The sequence below is a fragment of the Podarcis pityusensis genome (assembly GCF_964106645.2).
Source record: "Podarcis pityusensis genome assembly, chromosome: 13".
Classification (NCBI taxonomy): Eukaryota; Metazoa; Chordata; class Lepidosauria; order Squamata; family Lacertidae; genus Podarcis; species Podarcis pityusensis.
The window spans coordinates 36,293,611-36,316,114 of record NC_138038.1 but is presented as its reverse complement, the minus strand read 5'-3'; the positions used below and the strand labels follow the sequence as shown (position 1 = coordinate 36,316,114).

Genomic DNA, 22,504 nt, shown 5'->3' with positions numbered 1-22,504 from the left:
CGCCCTACCCTAATGCCCGACCTTGGGAGTAATCCGATGAAATGGACGACTGGAGACTCAGGAAAGACCAAAGGAAGCCCTTCCTCAACACAAAATTAATCTGTGAAATTCCTGGTCACAGGATGTAGCAAGGACCACTGTTTGAGATGGCTTAAAAGAGGGTAAGACAGTTATTAAGTATATGAGCCACATTCAAGGGCAGCATGTGATTGAATACATAATACAGAACAACTGTAGGAGAAGAAAGCTAGCACCTTCTTGCCCCCTTCTTTGTTTTGGGGGTGCTTCCCATGGACATCAGGGACGCGGGTGGCACTGTGGGTTAAACCACAGAGCCTAGGACTTGCCGATCAGAAGGTTGGCGGTTCGAATCCCCGCAACGGGGTGAGCTCCTGTTGCTTGGTCCCTGCTCCTGCCAACCTAGCAGTTTGAAAGCACGTCAAAGTACAAGTAGATAAATAGGTACCACTCTGGCGGGAAGGTAAACAGCGTTTCTGTGTGCTGCTCTGGTTTGCCAGAAGCGGCTTAGTCCTGCTGGCCACATGATCCGGAAGCTGTACGCTGGCTCCCTCGGTCAGTAAAGCGAGATGAGCACCGCAACCCGAGTCGGTCACGACTGAACCTAATGGTCAGGGGCCCCTTTACCTTTTACCTATGGACATCTGCTTGGCCACTGTGGGAAGGATGATGCCAAGCTAGGTAGACCTTGGTGTGATCCCATTAACTTCAATGGGAGCTTTCCCCCTGTGTAAATTACAGGCTCAGGAGCCTTCAGCCCCACAGTACAGTTCCCTCCCGGACCCCCGATACTGGGGTTCCAATTGTTGGCAATTGGTGTTGAAAAAACAAAACAAACCCCATCTTGCACTTAAGTGTACAGATGCATAACCAACATGCTGTGTAGTTGGGCTCATGTGTTCTTAACCCTCCTTTACATCCCACCCCAAAACAAAACAAAAACCACCATCTGGAAGGTGTCCCCCCCCCTCCTGTCCCCCTTTCCTCAATTCCCTTCCTCCCCTCAATTTTCTTAACTCCTTCACCGTCGCTTCACACATTACAATACACCCCCCCATACACACAAACACTTGCATCCTGGCCGTAACCGTTTTGCTGTCAACAACCCTCATCGTCGCTCTTGATAAAGTTTCTGAAATGAAGCACAGCGCAGTGAATGAGTGACCCTACACATGCGTGCAAACGGGCCGCTTGCTCCCAAGCCCTGGGAGGATGCGGCTGGCCGCGCCACACTAAATAACGCCGCAGTAGCCACGCGTCCCTGCGGCGCGCGTGTGTGACACGTGAAGCTGCGCACGTGTGAAGCGGCCGCCAGTATCTGCCTTCTCTCTTCCATTACCTAGGTTCTGTTTCTTTTTCTCCATCTAGTCTCTGCCCCATTCTCCCATTCCTGTGCTGGGCTCCCCTCCCCTTTCCCCTTCTCACATTGCCCCCAAACCCCCTCTCTGTTCTCCCTCTCTTCTCCTATCAGTTCTCCCAATTCCTCTTTCTCTCCCCCCACTTTTCCCATCTGGAACTGATTATTCTCCCTGGGAAAGGAACTTTCAGGAAATTCCATCCTAGGGTTGGGTTAGCCGCCGGGGTGGGGGCGGGAAGGGAGAGAGGAGGGGAAAAAAACCTTTTCCAGCATTAACTTTCTTCTCTTCTCCCACCCGCCTCCATTCTGAGTTCCGCAGTCTTTTTTTTTCTCCGGCTACATCGTGTGTGCATCCTTTAAGGAATTCCTTTCCCAAGAGCCGCCTTTGTTTTATTTTTTAGTTACTGTATTGATCATGCAATCCTCTTCCCGAATTCGTCCTGGTATATCCCTTTAAGAAAGTGGAGCAAGGAAGGGAAAGTGGGCGCGGCGTGAGACCCGCCCGTCCCTTTTAACCTCTGGCTTGCCAGAGCTGTAAAGCGGAGTCGAGTAGCTGAGCCAAGTGGTTGGAACTTTGCTCGAGAGATGGAAAGAGGTACGACGGGTCGCCCTCCTGAGAGTTTCGTGGGCCGGGACTCCTGGGTTCCTTTCTGTAAAGGGCGTGAGTAGACTCGAGAGTCCCTGGGCTCCGTTAGAAAATATAGGGGAAAGGGGCAGGGAACCCCGGATTCTCTGGGAAGGTAGTGTTGCCTAGTGGGTTAGAAGCGGGGATACTCTCTTGAAGAGCAATCGGTTTGGGAGCCAGGACTCCTGGGTTCTCTGGACTACTGGGCTGGAACCACGGTGTGGATATTGGGGCGGTTCCTCGTCTGATCTAGGAGCCGCCAGAGACTCAAGACTTCTGAGTTTGTTGGAAAGGAAGCGTGGACTAGTGGTTGAAGCCACAATGACTGGGAGCCAGGAAAGGGAGTGTAGAGTAGTAATGAGTTAGAATCTGGTCGTGGGAACTTTTCTAGAGACCAGAGGAGACCTGCGGGCAGCCTGAGTTCTGTGCTCCCTGGGTTTGGCTGGGAGAGGAAGTGTGGATTAGAATTGCCTGTGGATGACTAACTTGTGAGCAAACGGGGTGAGCCAGGGAGAAGAGGCTGTAAACAGAAGTTAATCACACACAAAAAATCCAAAGGCAGAAGATACCTGGTTAGGAAGGAATTGATGTCAGGCAGTGGGAGGCTGGCTAGCGCTGGAGGGAACTGCATTCGCAAAGGGTACCTGCACACCTTCTGAACATGTGCATGTTCACACTTGCAGGGGAACATGAGCAAATGTCTCAAGAAGGGTCGTCCTGAAGGATCCAGTCCCTTTTAGGAAGGCTATTGGCTGTTTGGTATTGGGCTGAAAGGTTCATATGTGTGTTTGTGTGCACAGTTCAGGATTGTGTGGGTGAGCAGTGATGCACATGGCTGGTTCATACATAGGACACGTGAGTTTCACACAGTGATGTGGGGACAGTCAGCTTCCCAAACCTTGGTTTTGTTCTGCGGAAAAATCTCCTAAGTTGATCAGTAACAATTAACAGGTGCCGGTTGCAGTACAGTGGTACCTCAGGTTACATATGCTTCAGGTTACATACTCTTCAGGTTACAGATTCCGCTAACCCAGAAATAGTGCTTCAGGTTAAGAACTTTGCTTCAGGATGAGAACAGAAATCCTGCTCTGGCGGTGCAGCAGCAGCAGGAAGCTCCACTAGCTAAAGTGATGCTTCAGGTTAAGAACAGTTTCAGGTTAAGAACGGACCTCCGGAACGAATTAAATACTTAACCCGAGGTACCACTGTATAGATATCGGGCAAGCTTGGCAGTTCTAGAGTTTTTTGCTTTGTTCACCAGATACAAGTAAATTAAACATGCTGAATTAAGTGACTCTCTAGAGCATCAGAAAATTTCCTCAGGCATGTTACCTAATTAGGCAAACTAGCCTAATTATCCAATTCAAAATTTCCCAGAAAAATCCACATCGCTGGTTGTGAAACAGTGTGCGCTTGTGTGTAAAAATTCGGCAGAGTTTTGAGTGGTCTGTTATTGGGCGGCAGTGCTGTGCAGAGGTGCGGATTTTCCTGTATTCCTGCTGTGTGCATATGTAAAATCATTGATCTGCATTTGGCAAGGCCCATCCACTTTCCCTGGCAAAACCTGCTCAGTTGGGCACAAGCCTATGCCTTTGAGGATCACATGGCGCACTGCATGTTCAAAGCGTGTTCCAGGTCTCCAGGGCGCTTGGCGGGGGAAGGGTGCCGCGGATCCTCCGCTTGTTATATAAATCTGGATTCCTGTCGCTGCTGATTGAATTGCAGTCATGTGGTTTGTTGTCCCTGCTTGCCTAGTTAATTGATTTTTGTGTGTTTTGCTTTTGGTATTGCGGCTCCTATTGATTTATTTCTCTGTGTCTCTCTTTTAGTGCTGCTGGTGTTAATTCAGCTGTCTTTTTAAAAAATGAGGTTCGTTTACAATGTTTTGATACATGATCTGCTTTGATTCCTTATTCCTCCTTGATTCTCTGCACACGCTAGACTTTGCTGTTTCCCCAGAGAAATCGGAGATTTGGCTTCTCTTCCCCTTACTAGTTCTCAACCTGTGGGTCCCCAGATGCTGTTGGACTACAACTCCCATCATCCCTGACCACTGGTCATGCGGCTAGGAATGATGGGAGTTGTAGTCCAACAACATCTGGGGACCCACAGAGAAAGGCTGTGCGGCTTAGTGAGTCCTGCAGAATTGGACCAAAGTTCCATCTAGCCCAGCATCCTGTTTTCAAGGATGCCTCTGGAACCCCTTAAGCAGGTCACAAAGGCAAGAGTTGTTCCCTGTTTGTCTCCAGAGATAGCCTTCCCCTGAACGTGGAGGTTCTACTTAGCCGGCCTGGCTAATTCAGCCTTTGGATTCTACTGGGAGGAGTTACACATGCTGTGCTTTAGCCTCATGAAAGTGCTCCTGTCAGCATGAAATGCTTGCGTCAGAGGAAAGGCTATAGCTCTGCAACAGAGCATCTGCTTTGCATGCAGAAGATTCCAGGTTTGTTCCCCAACATCTTCAGGCCAGGCTGGGAACACCTTGGAGAGTCCCTGCAAGTCAGTGTAAACAGTTCTGAACTAGGTGGACCCATGATCTGACTCTGTATTAGGCGCTTGTGGAAGGTGAGTGAGCTGTTCTACTCCCCCTTCTTAGCAGATGGGGAAACTGAGGTCAGGAGGAATCTTGCCTTCGAGGAAACCAGTGTGTCCTTGACCGAACAGGGAATTGAAACCAGAGCTGAGCCGCCATCTTTTTATAGCATCACCGATGCATGTCCCACTTAACAGAATAGCATGAGCAAATCAAACAGACCCCTGCCCCAAGGAGCTTGCAGTCTTGCGTTGGACATGCTGTTTGTTGCGCCAGATCCGCCACGCCTCACTGTGACTCCAAACACCTCCCTACTCATCCCAGGATCCAGCCAAACTCTTCCATCCCATCCTCATCGCTAGACCTTTTCCACATGTTAGCATTTGGCGGGTTGCTGGACTTTTGGGTCTGATCCCAGACGGGCTGCTCTTTTAACTCTCAGCAATTTCCTACAAGGAAGCCCTTTTGGTGTACAAAAGCAGGTGCGTAGGCAAAACGCTGTGTGCATAGGTGGCAGTTGTTGCAACTGAGCAGAGCTTTCTTCCACAGCTTGTTGGACCAGTCTCGAGGTGGCTCCTGGTTCCCAGTTCCTTATTTGACACTGTAGACTGAATAAGAACAAGTTGCCAAACCCCTGCACCCCAGAATAAGCTTTGGTCATAACCTCCGTGAACAGGAGGTCCCCTCTCAGTTGTATTTACACCCTGTGTAGCTGCCGAACTCTGGAGCAATCTCTAGACACAGGATTTCCCCGCTTCCCTTACATGAAAGCAACTTGGATAAAGTGGTTCTTGTATTTCAGAGTCTAGAACCCATTCAGAGAGTTCAGGAATTACACCTAAATTTCTTCGAGACACACACACACACGGCGTAAGAAGATTCTGCTGGATCAAGCCCATCTAGTCTAGCATTCTGTTCTCACACTGGCCAACCAGATGTCTGTGGGAAGGTGGTGAGCCCAGGACCTGACTGGAACAGCCCTTTCTCCATTTGTGATTCCCAGTCAAAACCCAGTTTCCCTGAAACTCTTCGCTGTGGTCCAGGCCTATGGTCTCCCTATTCCCTTTTTTATCCCATCATGGATAGAGATCAATCAATGAGTCACATGGCAGTGCATCGTTTTGCTGACGCATCCGTGTGCGGAGGGACAGAAAGGAAGCATTTCAGATAACAGCAAATTGAACAGCTAAGACCCTGATAGCAGAAACATCCATGGGCGGAAAATGCCATTGACTTTATGAAATTGGAGCAGGAGCGGTTAGGAGGCAGCTCTCTCTGCTTCTCTGATGAAGGTCCAAGTTTGCTGAAAGAGCATTCACCCCCCTTTTTGCTTATATTTTCTAAAGGATCAAAAAGTCACACACACGTTTCCAGTAAACTTAAGGAGAAAACTCTTCATTTGTCTTGTTGATTACTTTTTCCAGTACTCAATAAAAACTCTCCTGTCCCAGTCCCTCGTGTCCCAGTCCCTCGTCCTCTGCCGCTGCCAAAATCTCCCATTATTTGCTAATTGTTATCTTCTGGTCATGTTACTGGCTGCTGTCGCCTCCACCCCCTTAATCGACAATTCTTTATCATTCCCCCAATATTTTGCCTTGCTCAGGCTCGTGGCTGGAAAATGCCTTAATTCGTTGTTGTTTTAATCTAGTCTCATTATTGGAACAATGTTTTCTAGCCTCGTTGGACGGAAGGGAGTTTCAGACTTCTGTGCAGCGGGGTTTTCAGAAGGCCTTGAAGATCTGCCCTTTCCAATTGGCCTTCCAGGAGTGATGTTTTCTTGGTTGGGCTGCGGCCATGTTTTCCTGGCTTTCTTATTCTCGTGAGGCGATGGGCCAAGCTATTTCTGGTTTTAAAACGTCTGCGTTAACTGTTTTTCTTCTACTCCTTCTTGGCTTTATGGCTGTAAGCCACCTTGGATGGGCATTGCCCCCCCCCCAATGCCTAAAAATAGTTTCAAATAAATGACATTATTTCTAAATCAGATGTGGGATTGAGAAGTGGGGACCAGAGTGCGGTACGTAGGCCAGATGTGGCCTGATCCTTTATGCCATTGAGCCCCCTCCGTCGGCTCCATCCTTCAAATGTAAATACAGTGGTACCTTGGGTTACATACGCTTCAGGTTACAGACTCCACTAACCCAGAAATAGTACCTCAGGTTAAGAACTTTGCTTCAGGATGAGAACAGAAATTGTGCGGCAGCAGCGGGAGGCCCCATTAGCTAAAGTGGTACCTCAGGTTAAGAACTGTTTCAGGTTAAGAACAAATTAAGTTCTTAACCCAAGGTACCACTGTAGTCCAATAAGAGAGGCTGTGTGGTGTAGTGAGTGCTGAAGTACGACCTGAGAGACGAGGGTTCAAACCCTCCACTGGGCCATGAAGCTCGCTGGGAGACCTTGGGTCAATCGCTGCCTCTCAGCCTAATCTACCTCACAGGGTTGCTGTTGGGATTAAATGAGTTGGGGGAGAATTTCGTATGCCATCTTGAGCTCCATGGGGGGGCAGGGGGGGCGGGAGAAGGTGGGATATAAATGTAATAAATAAGATGACCAGCAGATTTCTCAAATCCTCTGAACACTGTTTTTTGTTTTTGTTTTTAGCCATGATTTCATTCCTAAAATCTAAATGTTAGGACTGCTAGCAAGACCAACCTTTTTAGCAAATGCTCAGCCTTCTACCTGCTGTTCTAGCTTGAAGGCAACACACACGGCCCCTTGCACTTGCAGCCTGAACTGGCCATTGTTCATTCTTCCACCTCAGGAATCTGCCACAATATTCTGGCGGGCTGTGTGTGTGCCCTACCCTGGCATACTAGGGCATGGAGAAATACTAACTTTCCTAAAGCCTTATCTGAATGATGTTGCCATTAGATGAGGAGCAAAGATGTCTGGTGGGGGTGGAAGAGGAGGAGGAGGAGAATAGCGGCCGCTGTCTCCTATGATTGCCCTCTTGTCTCTCTCCCCCATTTTTTTGTCTACTTCACTGTTAAACATAAGCTTTGAACCTGATGCTCATAAATAGAGATAAAAAGTTCTTGACTCTGAGATTTATCGGTATGTGCAATGACCTCCTTCACCCCTTGCGTCCCACAATACGGACACAGATCTGCCTCTCGAAAGGTTGTTTTTCTTAAAGCTGACTAATCTTAGCAGGCGATCGTGCCTCCCCCTTTAAACCATTCATCTCCAAACTCCTCTCCTTTCAACTAGCCATCCTTCTCCCAATCTTCACTTTTTGTCTGTGCCCCCATGGCTACATCCATCCATCCATCCATCCATCCACACTCTGGGAGGACTGCAGATCTCCCTCCATCTGACTGTCAGTGCGTAAACTCTAAAAAGAGGATTCCTGTGGCAGAGAAGTAAGTCTGGGAGCTCCACCTGTTGATCTTCAGCCCAGTCTTCCTTGATCCCAGTTGCATAAAGGGTATACCTGATGGCAAAGGGAATACGTTCTGCACAAAAACAAGTGTGCTTCTATATTGTTGCACAGGGATGCAGGTGTCGCTGTGGGTTAAACCACAGAGCCTAGGGCTTGCCGATCAGAAGGTCGGCGGTTCGAATCCCTGCGGCAGGGTGAGCTCCCGTTGCTCGGTCCCTGCTCCTGCCAACCCAGCAGTTCGAAAGCACATCAAAGTGCAAGTAGATAAATAGGTACTGCTGCGGTGGGAAGGTAAACGGCATTTCCGTGTGCTGTTCTGGTTCGCCAGAAACGGCTTAGTCGTGCTGGCCACATGACCCGGAAGCTGTACGCCGGCTCCTTTGGCCAATAAAGCGAGATGAGCGCCGCAACCCCAGAGTCGGCCATGACTGGACCTAATGGTCAGGGGTCCCTTTACCTTTATATTGTTGCGCACTACAGAAGTTGAAAATAATCCCCTGGCTTGCTTAATAATAATAATAATAATACCCATGCTTCATCAGCACATCCCACAATGGGTTAATGGTATTTAAAATTCAGAATTAAATGCAGCTGGAAGATTATAGTCACAGGTATAGGGGGGTCCTGAAAACACACATCTCAGGTGTCAAAGGCCAGGGTAAAGAGGTACATTTAAGATCAAGATACCAGGGTTATCTGGCTCAAAACTTGTTTTCAATGCTGATGGTCCCAGGATTCTGTGGTGATCATCAGCCACAGGTTCGTGACAAAGAGGCAAGTGCCTCTGACCACCCATAATGCCTTGCACCGTAAAGTAACTGCATTCAAAGTTTCTGACCCTCCTCCTGGCAACACCTGGAATTAAAGAGAAGGCCGCAGGGTGCAATTTTATGGTAGGTTTGCCTCCTGTGACACAGAGTCCCTGCAAGAAGAGAGCCTGTGCTTCAGCAAGAGGAGCTGTATTGCAAGCCCTCCCCTTACTGCTCTACTTTTCTGCTTGCGGGGAGCCTTTTACATGGGACTTAGGAACCAGTAAGATGGAGCAATTCATCTATCCATCACATCTCTTAACACGTTCTCTCCTCATATGTATGGTTCTAGCCTATTGTTGTCTGCCAATGAGATGCACCTTAGGTGCCAAGGAAACTCTAATTACGCCGATATGCTTAGATTTTATGATGAGCATGCTTTGCTTAATTTTGAAGGTAGCGGTTGAGTTTTATGCAAAAATTGCACCCTCTACCATCCACTGAGCAGTTAGACTAAATTGGGCATAAGGAGACCTTTAGTGAAGGAAAAGGTGATAGTGTATATAGCCTAGAAAAATGGGAACCATCAGCAAAACCAATCATGAGAGCAAGAAACCTTTTTTTTTTTAATGAATGTTGAGGTTTTAAATTCTAATTGCACAGAACCTACAGCCTTGGGTTTATCTTTCTTATCCATACATTAATGCCCCCTACAGTCATGTGGTACCCCACTCCTCCATTCTTTCCAATTGCATCACCCTTCCTGGTTGTCTTTTGTGTCCCTAGCCACTCCATTATCTTTTCTGTTTGATTTTCTGTGCATAAGTTGTTGCTTCCTTAATATGGGATAGCCCCATGCCCCAATATAGCTTAGGGCATCCTTTGCCCTCTCCATCAGTCTTCTTCCATCTCTCCCCCACCCCCATCTTGCTCCCAGTTGTTCCCTTCCACCATCCTCCACTTCAATTTCCCTCTTTCCATACCTCCTCGCTGTTGTTTTTTCAACATGCCACTTTTGTTTTAAAGCCACATGCTTCCTTTCTCAAATTCCCTTCTTTGCAGCCCTCTGCTCTTTCACCAATCCTCCCCAATCCGGCGCTTAGCCTGGTTTCCAAACACGCCAACCAAGTCCGGAAGTTCAGGAATGCAGTGAACTTTATAAGGCAATGGAGAGGCTTTTTGTGTTTTTCAAATTTCCTCTCCCCTCTTCTTGGGACAATATTTTTTTTGGCTCCTGGATCTCAAGCGTTTTTCCCCTCATTTGGGGCTTGTGTCTCCTCCCCCCCCCCCACCTCTTTCTTTTCTTTGGGGCAAGCGGTGTGTTTGGTTTTGCTTGAGCTTCTGACATCTACGATTTCATCTTTCTAATGCAGGTATAAATAAATAAAATTCCGGGCCACCACCCAAGAAGGGAGGAGTGAAAACTCGTGACGAGGAAGAAGTGGGTGAAAGAGAGAGAGAGAGAAAGAAAGAGAGGAGTGTGAGAGGCGGACAAATGAAAGGAGAGAGAAAAGAGGAAATTTTGCTGGGGATTTCTGAGAACTGTGAGCAAACTTCCCAGACCTAGCTAGACAAAAGTGGCGACAGGATCCAACTGCAAATATCCAGGGAAGGATATACGCGTTTTGTAGCTCTGGTTCACTTGGCACTGCCTCTTGGCCGGATTGGGGCGACTACAAAAGCAGGAAGAACGACCGGGACAGTCCTGTGAGTCACCCCGAGCTGTGGGGGAAAGGAAAAGGACGTTGGAGTGTTTTCTTTGCAAAGGTGAGTTTCGCTAGCACCTGGGAGAGCTTCTAAGCAATGCTTTGTGCCGGCTGACAGCTCTCAGCCGACTGCTGCAAGTCAGAAGGCGAGAGAGCGCAGCAGGCTGTCTGGACTCCTGAGTTCCCGGAGACAGGATTGCGGGGTCAGCAGGGAGTGGCTGCCAGACAGGGCCTTGTGGGCTCCCCCACAAGGCAGGGTGGGATTTAGTGGTTTTGAGCCAGCCAGCAGGGAAGTAGGACTCCTGGTTCCTCTAACAGAGGACTGGGGTTTAGGAGCCAAGGCACAGGAAATCTGGGTGGGAAAAAGCTGCAGGGTTCCTGAGTTGGGTTGTGGGACTGGGGAGTGGGCTTGAGTGAGGTGGGCAGGTTTGGGTGGTTCTCTCCTCGAAAGGTGGGGTGGGTGGGTGGAGATGGTCTTCAGCCCTTGGGTGCCTCATCCCAGGAGAGGAGGGGGTGGGGAGGGAGAAGCCACCGTTTGGGTAGCAAAAGGGGTGTGTGTCTGGCAAGAGGAATGAGTGAGTGGCCATAAATCAAAGAGCGGCTGGGCTGGGAGCAGGAGAGGGTGTTGGCTGGGGCTAAAGTAAATAGGCCCCCTAGCCTGAGCTTCTTGGCATGCTCTCCACAGGCAATCAAAACTCCTGGCTTGCAGCTAAACTTCCCCTATGCCCCCTTTCTTGACCCCCCTCCTAAAGTACCCAGGAGTCCTGGCTTTCCCCCACCCCTGTAAGCCTCCAATCGGTGCAGGGTACCTGATTTGCACCCAGCCCCCCACATCATGCTGTAGCCCCCCATATCCCACCTCTCAGCCAGCAAACCCACACGTTCAAACACCCACGTTGGTTTCGCTGCCACCACAACAACCCAGTTAAATCCTGTCCCTTTCCAAGAAGAGCCCTGGCTCCCAAGCCCTTCACTGGCACTTTGTATTCACTTGATCACTGTTCCGTTCCAGGGAACCCAGGTGTCCGGGCTAAATGGCTCTGCCCCATCACATCCCCCCCCCCCCCGATTCCCGATCATTTCCTCAACCTCGGCCACATCTGAGCCTTTCAAAGGACTTCATTTCATTTACCAAAGGAAATTCCGTCATCGTACTCCGGGGCTCGTAACCATATCTGTCATCCGCAGAGAAGGGAAACATGGACGGGAAAGGAGGGAATAGATATCTTCTCCCAAGAGGCTGGAGCATAAGCCTCCCTGGGTTCGTGCCAGGACCATGTCAGACCCCAGCCCTTCTGGATCTCAGCTGTTCCCCGTCTCTCCGTTAAGTTATTGCATGCACAATTGATGCGTTTTAGTGTGTACGCCCGAGAGTTCACTTTTGTTGGGGGGGGGGCGGTATTGTGGCATTATCCCCTGCTCTCCCCTCCCCACACCCCTTGCCTGAAATCAGCCTTGCGTAGAGAAAACTTCCCCTCCACAAACTGCCCCCCGCTTCTTATTAGCTAACTTGTCCTCACAGACTATGTTGGTCAACCGGGGCATTCATAAAAAACAAACAAGTTATAACGTTTTTCCTGCTAGTCACCTGGAGGCGAGTCTGAATTTGACACAGGTGACCAGGCGAGCAGCTCTTGGCAAGCTGGATTCGTGAATGCAATCTCTTTTATGCTTGGGAGAATGCTTCTCCCACCCACCCCCCCCCAAAACAAACCCGACTTCCAATGTAGTTTTCCCAGTACTATTCTGGTTGTTATATGTGCGCTGTTAGTGCAAGTGTTGCTTGATAGATCTCTCCTGGACTGCAGTTAATGACACAAACACCACAGCTCTTTCCCATCCACTGGTTACCTGCACCATTTAGTGATCTTCCGTTCTTCTGCTCTTTTAAAAGCCACCTTTTGAATTTGTCTTCCTGCTCTGCCTGTCCCAGAACTTAGCTGTCTTCATGTAAACTCTGGCTTAGAAGGAGGAGAGCATACATTTAACCAGGTTCATGTTGACCAGGCTGGGCTTCCCATCCTGCCAACTTTTCTATCTCATCCCCCCAAAAAAATATCCAGTGGAGCATTGCACTGTTGTTGCTGGCTCAGGGTTGGTGTTTATCATTTATGGCCTTCGGGGTGGGAGATATGCCAGTTCAGGCAAAGAGCACTTTGGCAGAAGTTACACGGCGGATGCAGCCACTTTGAAGCGGTCCGTTCACCAAAGCTGCCTTGAACTTCAACATTGCTGAAGCTAAGCAGGGCTGGATCTGGTGGAAAGATCCACTTTGCAGCCCTGTCTAGTCTAGGCTGGGTTGTGTTCCATAAAGTCCAGTAACTGTAGTGGTAAGTAAAACATACACAGTGCATTGCTGACTTAACCTAAGCAGTGAAGCTGGGTCTCTGCCCCAAGGGTTTTACAGTATAGTCTTGACAGTGGGGAGAGGTACCTAAGGGGACTAAGGGATGGACAGAGTCAAGAAGAGATGGCTGTGAGGGCCATGCAACCAGAGCTCAACCTTAGAGCAAGAGAGGGGGGGCCATTTCAGCTTGGGGGCCGCATTCTCTGCTATGGAGCCTTCCAGGGGCCACATGCCAGTGGTGGGCGTGGCCCGGAGAGAAAGTGGGTGGAGCCAGTTTGCCACATAACCCTCTCTTATTCTCTTTCTAGGCTGGCAAGACGCATTATCAGAGTTCAATGGCTCTCCAGCCAGGCAAAAACACAAAGGGGGGGGTGCAAAAGAGGGCCGGTGAGGGGTGTGGCTTGGGGAGAGGGCCACGTAGAGAGGCCTGGAGGGCCACAATCAGCCTCTGGGCCTGAGCTGCCCTACAGACATATCTCAGTATTTATTTATTTTTTATGGAATTTACTGACCTCCACAAAAACATATGTTGGTTTCCCCCCTGCTGCTTTTCCAGCAGAAAGCTGTGCCCAAAGCAGTTCAGAGCACGTAGGAAAATAAGTGAAAGAAGCAATGCATAACGAAAGAGAAACCATCAGCATATCTAACCACTCAGTATAATAAAAAAAATAGTTGCGCCAAATATTGGCAGCTGCCTCCACAGTTGAGGGATGCATTTCTGAGGCATGACGAAGAACCAGCATTTTATCTAAGTGTTGGTGGAACTGAGTGAGCGGGCAAGATTTAGAACCATTAGACTTTGTCTGTTATTGTAGATTTTTAATGCACATTTCGTGGGTTTTTTAAAAGTGAAATTTCCCTTGTACGGAAAGGGCTCAGTCCTTCCCCATTCCAGGTTTTTTTGGTACCTGAAGAGTTAAGAGCTGGCTAGGAGATTGGCAGCCAGCTACCTTCCTGTGTTCTGCTGGAAGGGTGTGGTGTTGAGTGGCTGAGAGGAAGGGATGCTGGCAGCCAGGACTCCTGGGTTCTTTTCTCTCCTTGCCTCCTAATGTGTTTGGGTTTCTCTTTCTCTCCCACCTGTGCTGACTCGACTCTCCCTCCCTGCCCTTTTTTCCACTTCTGTCAGCGCTTTCTGATCTTCGGAGCTTGCCGGCTTCCTTCTAACTTGGCCTCCACCTCCTCCGTGTTGTCCTCCTTCTCCTCCCCTCCCCAGTACTTGCCCAGACTATGTCTCCTACCCCCAGCGCAGCTGCGTTGTTCCCCATTAAAGCATGAATCATCCCCGGCTCTTAGATCATCACACCTGAGATCATCACATGCAATAGGCAGGCAGCACCCAGGAGTCCCACCTTCCTGTGTGTATCTCCAAAGCACCATCCATGTCAGGGCCAGCCCAAGACATTTTGACACCTGAGGCGGACCCCAATATAGCTCCCCCCTCCCTGCCATGGAAGAAGGGGGTTAAGGGATGCAGGTGGAGCTGTGGGTTAAACCACTGAGCCTTGGGCTTGCCAATCAGAAGGTCAGTGGTTCGAATCCCCACGACGGGGTGAGCTCCCGTTGTTCGGTCCCTGCTCCTGCCAACCTAGCGGTTCGAAAGCACGTCAAAGTGCCAGTAGATAAATAGGTACCGCTCCGGCGGGAAGGTAAACGGCGTTTCCGTGCGCTGCTCTGGTTCGCCAGAAGCGGCTTAGTCATGCTGGCCACATGACCCGGAAGCTGTCTGCGAACAAACGCCAGCTCCCTCGGCCAGTAAAGCGAGATGAGCGCCACAACCCCAGAGTCGTCCACAACTGAACTTAACGGTCAGGGGCTCCTTTACCTTTACCTTACATCGAGAACGGGGGGGGGGGGGGGGAGAAGGATCAATGTCAGGATTTGCTCCCCCAGTGAACACTGCCGCTCATGGGTGAGCCAGCCCTTCTTTACAAAATCATTTTTATTTGATTTTACCAATATAAAATTATAACAATCCAAATGCTTATCCACATATAGAGATTACTCTGAATCTCAAGACTTCCCACCACCCCCTTCATGGGTCCTATTGTCAGCATTTACAACTGCATATTATTCGATAATCTACATTTTATATCAATCCATATTGCCCATAATATTTGTTACGTTACAAGTGAGATTAAAATTCTGCTAATGTTTTCCTCTGCTTGCAATGGTCTCTTAAATAGATTATAAATTTTCCCCATTCCTTTTTAAAGATTTTGTCCTCTTGGTTCCTGAGCTTTATGGTCAGCTTTGCCATTTCTGCTGAGTCCGTCAGCTTCGCTTGCCATTCCTCCCTGATAGGGACCCTTTCTTCTTTCCATCTCTGGGCTAGTAGCACATGGGTGAGCCAGCCTTGATCCATGTGTCTGGCACAGTACAGAGTACAAAAACAGGTAGGTCTTTCCTCTGAGGCACTTAAAAGTTGGACAAGAGGGAAATTGAGGTAAACAGGGAGAGAATGTGTTCCCTTCAGCTACCCACTCCGGGGCTCGGTCCCCGGGCTGTACTGATTTCTCCCATGCTTAAATCTGTGGTGTCCCGATGATCCCATTATCTTCAGCTGTGATCCTAACTAAACCCCACTTGTCTTTCATTTCTCGGCCTCTCGGTTAAGATCAAGTGTAGTAGCCAAAGATTTCCAGTCCCTGTCTTTTCCATTTTAGCAGTCCCCACCAGGGCCGGATTTAGGTTTGATGAGGCCCTAAGCTACTGAAGGTCCTTTATATGTCCAGCTGTCCTTTGTCAGCAACAAATTGTCGCTTTTTGTGTGTTGAATATATGCTATATGGTAATTTATGGACCTAATAGGTATCTAAAGCCATTTGCCATGCAACCAGTCCATGCAGAATGTAGGCACCCTATATATAGAAATGAGCAAACCAGTGATATTTTAGAGAGCAGGCTAGCAGGCGGGGCCCATTACTTACATCATAGGAGCCTACACAACACAAAACACTGTTGCTGTTATGTAGGTTTTATTTTATTTGTTTTTTATCATATATTTTGGAAATGTACATCCAGGTTTCTTTTTCCTTTAATTTTTTGGGGGGGCTCCCACTTGGGGCCCTAAGCTATACCTCGTTTAGCTTATATGTAAATCCAGCACTGGTCCCCACCCTTTTCCTCCATGTTCCACACCCCCAACCTTCTCCTTCTCTTAAGGAACCCAGGAGTCCTGAGTCCCAGCTCCCATGGCAACCTAGGCGTTCCTTGTTCTAGGAACGGGTTGAACAAGTTGCTGTCCTCTGGACTGCAAGAGTGGGAGCTCAGCACCCTACGCTGGGGCAGGAACAGTTCCCGCCGTCACTCATCCCAGGCTCTGCTTCTGAAATCTCAGCCAGGAACTGGGGAACGAGGGAAGGAGCCTCTGGTCCCTACCCTTAGTGCCAGTGGAGTGAAGTGGATTGATCAAGGATACAGACCTGGGTTTAAACCTCTACTTGGTAATAGCCTCAGAATAAGTAGCAAATTCTGTGTGGCCTACCTTGCAGAATTGTTGTGCAAATAAACTGGGCTAGCCCTCCATTGAGCTTTTTGGAAGGAGGGGCAGGATACGAATCTGACAGAGATGAGGCAGCCGCCAAGACAACTGCGAATTCTATATAGTTTTAAAAATAATGATTATTGGGGGGGGGGATGAAAAGGGGTTTTCAATGTGTGTCTCCACAAAGCCCTGTATGGTAGACCATTGTTTCCATTTTGTGGCTGGGGACCAAGATGGGCGAGTGAGTTGCCTAAGGTCAAGTGAGGAATCTGTAGCAGAGGCTGGGAGCGCTCAGATCCATGTATCCCAGGCCTTGACAGACCGACTATGCTGGCTCCATTGGGAAGCTTCCAGCCCTTTCTCCCTCTCACACATTTCTCTTTCTCTCCTCCCCCCCCCCCCAGATGCCCATCCTCAAGCAGTCCCCTGTCTCCCACTCCAAGAAGCGGCCGCGTTTGGACCGGGCCATGATCAGCGCCCCCTTGGGCGATTTCCGGCACACGATGCACATCGGCCGCGGCGGAGATGCTTTTGGCGATACGTCTTTCCTCAGCAACCATGGGGGCTCCAAGGCCAACGGGCTGCCTCCCGATGTGTCCCCTGGGGCCTTCTCTAGCCCTGGAGATGCCCGCTTTGAACTGTTGTCTCCACCCGGGAGCGGGAATGGCATAGTTCAGAGCCCGGCGACGTCGACCCCGGATGGCAGCTTCGTGGTCCTGCAGACCCCGGAGAAGGCAGAGCGGCAGAAGCCCTCTAACGGAAGGGACTGGGACCTGCCCCAGAAGTTCTCCTTGGAGAGCCCCACACTGGAACATGCCGAATCCCTCCTCTCTTTCCAGTTGGACTTGGGGCCTTCCATCTTGGACGATGTGCTGGGAGTGATGGACAAAGACTGGGACAGCATCAGAGGGCAGGAACAGGAACCGCTGAGGGTCGAAAGCTCCAGCCCAAAGGGGCACCTCCATCGCGGTGGTGAAGAAGACGTGGAGGAGCAGGAGGAGGAGGAAGAAGAGGAGGAGGAGGAGGACGAAGGGCAGGGCTACAGTTTTGAGGATGAACAGGATGAAGAGATTGGACTATAGGAAAGAAGAAGGGTGGTATTGGTTTTGATCGCTTTGGTTTCTCTAGCTGCCCCCCACCCCAGCACTCCTCTTGCCCTCTTTTTGGCAGAATTTCTCAGCCCCTCTGATGTGAGTTGGTCTATCGGCCAAATGTTGTCTTCAGATGACTGCTGGTTGACCCATCCCAAAGAGCCATTGATCTCAAATCTCTCACGGTTGCGTTCAAGAGGAAAATGGACAGGGGCAGGCAGGCAGGCTGCACCTGCAGTGTGATTCTTGCTGTCTCCCTTCTCTTGTGAGAGAAAAGCACTGTGCAACTGAGAAACGCACACACTGACCAATTATTGTACTCTCCCTAGGCATGGGATGATACAGATATTTTGATGCACTAAAAAATGCATCTTGGTTATAAGGCGTCTCAGAATCCAAGGTTGTGCACCACTGATACCATCTTTGTCTCACCTTCCACTTCTCTGTTGTTTTAGGCAACCATCCATCAGGCTACCTTGCCAAGGACGATTCCATCTCCTGCGCTTGTACTGTTGGTTTCTGTCTCTAAACCTGAAACTGTTTTTTGAGAGTGCTGGAAGGACAGGCAGGTTGGAAATAAATTGGCATGTTAATGGAAGGATGGAGGGAATGAGGATGCACAGATATTCTGATGTACCTGTCCAGCTATTTAGCCAATAATTATATTGTTCACCCCACTAGCATATTTAGCAGTGTGAAGTTATCCCTGTTTATTTGCTGCCCACCATTTGCTTTTCATCTCATCCACTCCTTGACCCTGGTGCTTTTCTGTCTGTCCAAATACCCATTCACTGGCTACTTCTTTCTCTTCATTCAGTACATCAGTGTATCTGTATATCCAGCAGCAGCAGGACTGACAAAACTGCAAGGCCTCCCTGATAATTGGGGAGAGTGAAGAGGCTGCTTCAGGCAGCAGATGCTGAGAGACAGAAGCTGCAGGCCTTGGCTATTCCTCCTGAGCCAGCAGACATCCCCCCCTGTGTTGCCATGTGACCTGCCCTGAGCGCCTTAATCCGGCTTGTTCCCTTGGGGTGGTGAAGGATCCCATCTCATCATCAGCACTGAAGTAGAAATAAACTGCAAGTCAAGTTGGCTTCTGTACGGGGTGGAGTGGAGCCGCCAATGTTTGCCTCAGCAAAGGAAGACAATGTAGGGCAAGGCTTCCCAAACTTGGATTCTCTAGCTGTTTTTTTGGGCTACAACTCCCATCATCCCTAGCTAGCAGGACCAGTGTTGAGGGATGATGGGAACTGTAGTCCAAAAAGAAGCTGGAGACCCAAGTTTGGGAAACTCTGATGTAGGGGAAGGAAGACAATGGAAGCTATTGGAGAGGAAGTTGAGGGCAATGGGTCTGCTGTTTAAGGTGAAAGAAAGCAGACGAGCTTTCTCACCTCCCGTCTCAAAGGGCCAGTCAAGAAATTATGGGATGGATGAAGGAAAGAGGAATGACTTGGGCGTAATGTGAACTGATGGTTGAGCAAAAGTGTAAACAATTTACAGTTCTTGGAATTGTTGGGCAATTCACTTAGTCACTGATGGTGGCTGTAACAATTGCCTGCAGGCAACTAAGCAGAAATGAGTTTCTGATGGTAAGAAAGGTGTGGGTTCCCAACCCCCCACCCCACCCCATTCTTCAGTCGACCAAAGTACCAAAATGACTAACAAAGATACATGTGGGAAAGTGTGTTTACATTCTCTGTGTATATCTGTGCACGCGCATACGTCTCATTAGTAGCTTTTTGTAAACCTATTTGCCAATGGCCAAACTGGGAAATGCACAACTGAAAAAATAGCACACAATCTTTTATTTTTTATTTTTTTCGGTTGTTGCCGTTTAAAGCTATAATGGGATCAGGGTTGCATCAACAGATCACCTCTCAATCAAACATGAACTGGACAGCCTTCTAAATTAGGTGCTTTAAAAGCTGGATACAATTTAGTGGGCTAGAGAGGATAATAACTGGAGGGGAATCTACTGGCTGATACTGACAGACCTTTTTAAAAAAATTAAAAAACCCCACAACAAATCAAAAGGCCAGATCCCCAACCATCCCCTAATCATCTGTCCTTTCATCCCTCTGTTAAAAATAACATTCTTATAGATGTTCTTGCCTTCCTAAACTCTCCTGCATGGATATTGTTGGCAGAAATCTGTTTTAATTTGTGTCTTGTGTCTTGTCTCCTGAGCACAATATCAGCTGGTCTGTGGTGAGAAGTTAAGCTACCCCTTTACCAAATCACCAGTTGTCTCTCTTGTTCTATCTTTCCCACGTCTTCCTCTGGTGCCAACGACGACCTTTTCTTCGTAAGCTTGCTAATCCATCATCAAACTCCTGTTACAGTGAGATAAATAACGCAGCAAGACAGCTTTAAGAGCTGGGAAACGATTGCTTTTTTATTTCCCTAGGTGCTTGCGGGTGTTTGTTTCTTACTTATGCTCTGTGTAACTTTTGCCAGATTCGTTAATCACAGTTGAAAAGGTGTAACTGGATTGTACGGTGCCCTTCTATGCAGAGTTCTTAACCTGCTGGGACAAAATCGGTAGTTTGCATTGCCCCAATGGGATTTTGCCGCTTCTTAATCTTCCCACATAATGGGGACAAGGCTCCACTGTGTCAGTAAGAAAACTGGATGGTGGTGGCTTGTACATTCTCACTGTCAACTCTGGGGCTAATAGCTCGTATCTCTGGATGGCCCTCTTCGGGTGACATTTTTTCCTACACAGATCTCTGTGCTCTTGTTAGTGAAATGGTGATTTTGAAAGAAGTAGGAATAGATGGGCTGTTCTTTAATATCACCACCATGAACTGCACTTGTTATGGCATTTTCTTGCCATGTGCAGTGATAAGTTTTGCTTTTTAATGTCTACAGCAGACCTACAACTTATTCCGGGGATCGTGCATAAACCGAAAATCACACATAGTCAAAACACATTGGGTGCAATAGCTGGTGGAATTGCCAAAGTTTTCCCCACCAATGCCTCCCTTTTAACATCTTTCCCCACCAAGTGCATAAAAGAAAGGGGGGGGGGGAGCAAGTTAAATGTGCATAAGTTGCAGGTCTAGTGTACTGCATCTCCCAGCAAGGAGCTACTTTAAAAGGGGAAGGGATGATTGTGAGGCTGGGGCTCATTGCCACATAATTGGTGTGCAATGTGGTCTTTTGGTGGATGGTGAGGGGGAACCTGGAGCTATCCATCTGGGAAAGGAGGGGAGGTTTTAATATGTTAAGGAGCTCAAAGGAATTCAGTTGAGTTTCCCAGAAACTGAGTAGAGTCGAGTCAGTCGGGAGGGAAGCTCCGCTCCCCTAGGATGTCTAGACAGAGAAGTGCAATTTCTGGCCCACCACATGTTTGGACTCTGGCATCATGGCCAGAGAAAATGGGAGTTGTAGTTCAGTAACATCTGGAGGGCCGCCAGTTCCCACTCAGTCTAAAACGCTCAGTCTCTGCTGGAGTTGTTTTGGGGTGAGGAGGTAGAGGACCCATAATCAGACCCTCAAGCTCCACCTCCTGCTTCTCTTGAAAATCTTAGCCATATAATGCCCCACAGTGGCCACCTAAAACCAGAATCTGAGGTCTGTCACAGAAAGCAGAGGGTAGAATCCCCATGACCCTCTATAATGAGCTCTGACTGCTTGGGTTCGCTGGGTGCAATCTGCAGCTGCCATTTATGGTGGCCGCTCAAACACATTGGTCTTCAGTGAATATGCACTGGGACCCAAAAGAGCAGTGGGTTGCTGGAGGAGGAGGAGGAGGCAAGTAGAAAGATGGGTGGGGTGGAAAAGAAGGGGGGGGGAGAGAGGGGGGAAGTATATCTACGCTACCATCTAATAAATTTATTCCAAAGCTTGTTTCACTTTAATAGCTTCCCCACTCCCCAATCCTGGCAACTGTAATAAAGTGTTGATTGATTGTTGTTTTGTGTGTGGGGGGGGGATTACCTCTGTAGGACTTCTCTACCCAACACCATGTACACTACAACTCCCAGGGGCTCCCTGGGGAAAAGGAACTACTGTTAAACCACCCTATCTGCAATGTGGATTTGCTCCAGAGAGAGGAGGGGGGTCGTGCACATCCTGAAAATTGCGCAGGACAAAGCGACAGCTGGGACCAGAGTTGGAGAAGGTTGTGGTTGTAGGAGACCGAGGAGCCTTTTAATTGGAGAGCTGGAATTCCTGTGGATTCCTTCTCTGAAGGGAGTGGGCAGTTCATTGGTTTTAAAATATATTTCCTGTTTTATGCCTTAACTTATTGCGTAACCTCAAGTTGTTGTCCTCTCTCACTGTGGACACTCTCTCTTTTTTTAAAAAAGGGAAATGTGAAAAATGATTTCCTGCAGTGACCGTGTGTCTCTTGATTATATATATATATATATATATATATATCGTCATTCCAAGCATGCATGAACAAGGTCCAGCCACAGACTGCAAGAGAGATGAGGGCTGGACTCTGATCTCTGTTCCCTTTGGGAGCGCAAAAGCTTTCGTTGTTATCCTCATTTATTCACACCCCCCCCCCCCCAGATCTAAGCCTGAACCCTAGGTCATAGATGTCGCTGCCTTTTCGCAATCCCTTTGATCAAGGCAGCAAGAGGGTTCTATATGTACATTTATTATTTTATAATAGCTCATTTTATGGATTCCTGTGTAAGAAAATGTCTATGTAGCATCTCCCCCTTCTCAAAATCATGTTAATTTTGATCCTACGTAGCAGAATATTTGTACAGCGACCAAAGTGTTTGATATCTCTTGTAATTAAAAGCAAACTAGTTTCGGATATTTTTCTCAGTCCTTCCCTCAATCCCTCTTCACGATCACAGTTCCCTACAGCACTGGTTGTTGGTTGGTCAATGTGGGTTGGGTCCAGCACAGCAAGTTGATTCATTAAATTTTAATACCTTACTACATATATATTTTTGTAAACTCCTTCGAGATTCTCTTACAACCAAGTGGTATATAAATTTTGTTAAACAAATAGATAGCATTTCCATGGGGATTGCACCAACTGCTGTTTGCCGGCACAATCCAATGTGGGTTGCCTACCAATGGGCGTATCCAGACAATTACAGCTGATCCAGTTAATTACTGTGCTTCCATTTTAGTTATCTATGCATATACGCCCTTAGCTGCAGCATTTAGCCATTGCAAAAATTGATTAGATCTCATTGTTCAAATGAGATCTAACCCTTTCACTGAAAGAATATATGGCTCTGCC

At 48.4% G+C, this 22,504-nt stretch overlaps 1 protein-coding gene and 1 long non-coding RNA gene across 4 annotated transcripts in view; one reads left to right on the top strand and one right to left on the bottom strand.

Moving 5' to 3' along the window:
• LOC308460234 overlaps positions 1-22,504 on the bottom strand; it is a 204,987-nt gene that overhangs the window by 16,985 nt on the left and 165,498 nt on the right. The gene's annotated exons all lie outside the window — the stretch shown is intronic.
• On the top strand, positions 1,805-22,066 carry CDC42EP5 (CDC42 effector protein 5). 3 transcript variants are annotated; one of them, XM_080976311.1, is made up of 3 exons: positions 1,805-1,970; positions 10,035-10,428; positions 16,603-22,066. In XM_080976311.1, the coding sequence occupies exon 3, from the start codon at positions 16,603-16,605 to the stop codon at positions 17,278-17,280; it is 678 nt and encodes a 225-aa protein (XP_080832437.1). In that variant the 5' UTR covers positions 1,805-1,970; positions 10,035-10,428; the 3' UTR covers positions 17,281-22,066. The 3 variants fall into 3 exon arrangements, with proteins under 3 accessions (XP_080832437.1, XP_080832438.1, XP_080832439.1); XM_080976312.1 differs by having other exon boundaries at positions 1,805-2,036; XM_080976313.1 differs by lacking the exon at positions 1,805-1,970 and adding an exon at positions 2,207-2,640.

Excerpts from the sequence above, each read along its gene's own strand:
- CDC42EP5 (XM_080976311.1), top strand. The coding sequence starts at position 16,603 with ATGCCCATCCTCAAGCAGTCCCCTGTCTCCCACTCCAAGAAGCGGCCG.